This window comes from Dama dama, chromosome 20, assembly GCF_033118175.1.
Source record: "Dama dama isolate Ldn47 chromosome 20, ASM3311817v1, whole genome shotgun sequence".
NCBI classification, from domain to species: Eukaryota; Metazoa; Chordata; class Mammalia; order Artiodactyla; family Cervidae; genus Dama; species Dama dama.
In genome coordinates, this window is record NC_083700.1 from 115,496,271 (window position 1) to 115,501,408 (window position 5,138).

The 5,138-nt window shown below is 47.3% G+C and overlaps 1 protein-coding gene across 1 annotated transcript; it reads right to left on the bottom strand.

Moving 5' to 3' along the window:
• Window positions 1-1,888: 1,888 nt before the first annotated feature.
• LOC133040416 (olfactory receptor 6B2-like) lies at window positions 1,889-2,827 on the bottom strand. Its single transcript, XM_061120139.1, has one exon. The coding sequence runs from the start codon at window positions 2,825-2,827 to the stop codon at window positions 1,889-1,891; it is 939 nt and encodes a 312-aa protein (XP_060976122.1).
• Between the last annotated feature and the right edge of the window lie 2,311 nt (window positions 2,828-5,138).

Genomic DNA, 5,138 nt, shown 5'->3' on the forward strand with positions numbered 1-5,138 from the left:
GAGATATCAAGGGAACATTTCATGCAAAGATGGGCACAATAAAGGACAGAAATGGCATGGACCTAACCAAAGCAGAAGATATTTAAAAGAGGTGGCAGGAATACACAGAAGAACTATAAAAACAAGATCCTCATGACCCCTATAACCATGATGGAGTGATCACTGACCTAGGCCAGACATCCTGGAATGTGATGTCAAGTGAGCCTTAGGAAGCATCACTATGAACAAAGTTAGTGAAGGTGATGGAATTCCAGCTGAGCTATTTCAAATCCTAAAAGATGATGCTGTTTAAGTGCTGCACTCAATATGCCAGCAAATTTGGAAAACTCAGCAGTGGCCACAGGACTGGAAAAGGTCAGTTTTCATTCCAATCCCAAAGAAAGGCAATCCCAAAGAATGTTCAAACTAATGTACAACTGCACTCATCTCACACACTAGCAAAGTAATGCTCAAAATTCTCCAAGCCAGGCTTCAACAATATGTGAACTGTGATCTTCCAGACGCTCAAGCTGAAGTTAGAAAAGGCAGAAGAACCAGAGATCAAATTGCCAACATCTGCTGGATCATAGAAAAAGCAAGTGAGTTCCAGAAAAACATCTACCTCTGGCTTTATTGATTACATCAAAGCCTTTGAGTATGTAGATCACAACAAACTGTGGGAAATTCTTCAAGAAATGGAGTACCAGACTATCTTACCTGCCTCCTGAGAAATCTGTATGCAGGTCAAGAAGAAACAGTTAGAACTGGACATGAAACAACAGACTGTTTCCAAATCAGGAAAGGAGTATATACATCAAGGCTGTATATTGTCACCTGCTTATTTAACTTCTATACAGAGTACATCATATGAAATTCCAGGCTGGATGAATCACAAGCTGGAATCAAGATTGCCAGGAGAAATATCAATAACCTCAGATATGCAGATGCCACCACCATTATGGCAGAAAGTGAAGAGGAACTAAATAGCCTTTTGATTTATGATAGAGTAGAATGGCAAAGTTGGCATAAAGCTCAACATTCAAAAAACGACAATCATCACATCTGGTCCCATCACTTCATGGCAAATTGATATGGAAACAGTGAAAGAGTTTACTTTCTTGGGCTCCAAAATCACTGTGGATGGTGACTGCAGCTGTGAAATTCAAAGACACTTGCTCCTTGGGAGAAATGCTATGACCAACCTACACAGTATATTAGAAAGCAGAGACGTAACTTTGTTGACAAAGGTCCATCTAGTCAAAGCCATGGTTTTTTCAGTAGTCATGTATGGATGTGAGAGTCGGGCTGTAAAGAAAGCTGAGCACCAAAGAATTGATGCTTTTGAACCTTGATGTTGGAGAAGACTCTTGAGAGTCCCTTGGACTGCAAGAAGATCCAACCAGTCCATCCTAAAGGAAATCAGTCCTGAATATTCATTGGAAGGACTGATGCCGAAATAACCCAGCCACCTGATGTGAAGAGCTGACTCATTAGAAAAGACTGCGATACTGGGAAAGATTAAAGGCAGAAGAAGAAGGGACAACAGAGGATGAGATGGTTGGATGGCATCACTGACTCAATGGACATGAGTTTGAGCAAGCTCTGGGAGTTAGTGATGGACAGAAGCCTGGCGTGCTGCAGTTCATGAGGTCGCAAAGATCTGGACACCACTGAGAGACTGAACTGAATTGCAAATGGAGAAAATAATGGCATTATCATCCCCACAGCTATTGTATCAGCATCCATGAGCTGAAGGAGAAAAACTAATGTGGACGTAAATTTTAAAATAAATGAAGCACTGCAATGATGCAATGCATTTCCATTATTACAAATAAATGTCCTCAAAAAGAAGAGGTATATTTTCAGATGATATTTCAGATTAGCAAAATGAAAGCCCAGGACATGCCTGCTACAGTGGAGCTCGACCAAAGCCCAGAGTCATTTTCAAGGCGCCCTTGAACTCTTTGTTCCTCAGACAGTAGATCAAGGGGTTGATGATTGGGGTGAGGACAGTGTACAAGACAGAGATGAACTTGTTTGAGCTCCGAGAATCAATGGCCTGGGGCCGGACGTACATGAAAAACAAGGCTGTGTAGAAGATGGTGACCACGGTGAGGTGGGAAGCACAGGTGGAGAAGGCTCTCCAGCGGCCCGTGGCCGAGGGGATGCGCAGGACAGCCAGGGTGATATGCCCGTAAGACAGCACAGTGGCCATGAGCGGGAACACCAGGATGAGGAAGGCCAGGATGAAGTCAACCAGCTCTGCGGTGGAGTAATCCATGCAGGCCAGTTTGAGGATGGGGGAGATGTCACAGAAGAAGTGGTTCAGGACGTTGGAACCACAGAATGTGGCACCGGAGATAAAGTATACCTTGATCATGGAGATGGTGAAGCCACTCATGAAGGAGAAGGCCACCAGCTGGACACAGAGCCCCGTGGTCATGATGGCTTGGTAGCGCAGGGGGTGGCAGATGGCCACATAGCGGTCGTAGGCCATGGAGGCCAGGAGCACACACTCGGTACACACCAGGGAGCTGAAGAAGTAGAGCTGGGTCATGCAGCCCATGAAGGAGATGCACCTCCTCTGCAGGAGGAAGCCATCCAGCATCTTGGGGATGATGTCACACACATACCAGATCTCCAGGGAAGACATGATGCCCAGAAAGTAGTACATGGGCCTGTGGAGGGAGGGGCTGCCCCAGACGGTGAGGATGATGGCCAGGTTCTCCACCAGCACGAAGAGGTAGGTGAGCAGGAAGAGGAGGAAGAGTAGGTACTGCAGCCAGGGGGCCGTGGGGAAGCCCACCAGGATGAAGGCGCTGACCTGGGTCATGTTCTCCCCCCTCATCCTCCTGTGCAGGGCACCCAGGGCCACAAACAACCTTTGTGCCAGATGAGGGCCGAGGGCGGCTGGGGAGAGAAAGCAGAGGTCAGCCTTGGGGGTGGGTTTTGACCCAAGGAGGGGGCGCCTGTCTCCTCAGACAGCAGGGGAGCAGAAACTGTCTCTAAGTTAAGCCTGAAGCACTCAGTGTGGGAGTTCTAGGTCTCCTGGGGGCTGGACACCCTGAGAGCAGGTGGGGCTCCAGAATACCCTGCCCTTTTCCTCCTCCAGGTGATCTTCAAATCATCTGATTGTTTTATAACCTGGACTTTTCTCAAGGAGTCTAATAACCGTAAGGGATGTACACAGTCCTTGGCTACATTAGAAGGTACTTGGTCCTTCAACTGGTTTCAGAGATGATTTTGTAAGAGGAAGGGATACCAGGGGCTGTAGGGTTTGTGGGTCTCTCTGGCCAGCCAGACCCCAGATCCATGGCATCTCTCCACAGAGATGGGGGTCTGAAGAGCAAGAGGAGCCTCCCAGGGCAACAGGAGAGAGTTGTTTCCTCAAGCCCCCTTGAGATCTGGTAAAGGATGAAAAGATAAAGCCCCACAACATCAGAAACTCCCGAGGGGAGTACCAGCAAGGAGAGGTGTCAGCGGGGTTCTGGAGGAGAGATAACAGAAGGCAGAGGGGCTGGGGCACCAGTGTGGGGGAGTCCAGAACGTTCTTGAGGGGCCTGTCATCACTGAGGGAGGAGCCGCCTGCCCAGCAAGCCCGTGACCAGGGTGAGGGGGGTGTGTGTGACAGGGGCATGAAGGCAGAGCTCTACATGCAGCTCTCTAGGGCCTGCCCCGGCACGCTTTCTCCACTCTGCAGGCGGGTCCCCCAGAGCCAGCCTGTAGACTGTAGCCCGCCAGGCTCCTCTGTCCGGCCAGGATACTGGAGTGGGTTGCCATTTCCTTCTCCAGGGGATCTTCCCAACCCTAGCCCTTATCACATGTCAGATGTAACTCACATAAATCCCCTCTTATAACCCTCACCATGACCATGGGGAAAGAAGGCTCACATTTTTCAGGTGAAAATCTGAGGAAGTTCAGGGACTCAGCAAGACACACAGGTCCTCAGACGCTGAGGCCATGACTCTTCCCACGGGGCGTCAACAAGAGAAGCAGTGAACCCATTTGGGTGCGGGCTAGAGATTCAGAATTATTAAGATGGACTGTTAGAGCTTCAGGTTGCCCTCTGATGATATTTTAACAGGCTACAAAACAGAAAGTCACAAAATAAATAGTATCATCAGAAGAAAAGGCAGAGGTTTATGCTGTGGTTTTCTTATAGCTTAATTTCACAGCTGAAAATGACACGCCAAGAGCTTAGATGATTCCTAAAGGCACTCATGGGATGGCCAACATTAGTGTCTCAACGTCACCACTTTCTGAGAAAACTGACAAGACAGAAGGCCCCATGTCCCCACAACATAAACACAAGAACTGTTAGAGATGCTTCAGAGAGAGCCGCGGCCTCCAGTGCGGTGCCAGCATGAATCTTCCACTTCTCTCAGGAGCAGAGCTTTCTCGTGGCTTGTAAACTGTCACAGGGCATGGGAATTTCCCAGTCCATTTCACAAAGTGGCAAATTCCTTTCCACAAGAGGAGAACTGTATGCCAGTGAGCTACTGTGTGTGTATGTTTTACTGCAGTTACAAAACTCAAATGAAAAGCCAGGAGATAGCACCCAGAAGCACATTAGGAGAGGGAATGCCGCAGACAAGCAAGCGTGCCCGTGCTCAGAGCGCAAGAGGCTGCCAGGTGATGAAATGTATCAGTGATGACGGGAGTCCCACTGATGCGGAAAGGCCTTGACCAAAAACGATTCCAAACTTTTTATACATTTGCCATCCCCAAATAAGTGATTTATTTGAATATTAATATATAAATAATCTCGGACTCAACATAGAAAATAAGCTTATGTTTACCAAAGGGGCAAGTGGGGGTACTTTAGGAGTTTGGGATTAACAAATACATACACACTACAATATATAACATAGACAACCAATAAAGTCCTTCTCTGTAGCCAAGGGAACTACACTCAACATCTTGTAATAACCCATAACCGAAAAGACTCTATGGCTGAATCACTTTGCTGTACTCCTGACTCTAACACAGCATTATAAATCAACTGTACTCCAATAAAAATTTAAAAACAAGTCAAAAATATCCATACCATTTGCTGTAGATTCTCCTAGCAATGACTTCTGACAAATCATGACTTCAGGTAAGGAAAAAAATCTCTCGCTCAGCCAACAGCCTGTGACATTCCTGTGGTTAGTACCAGA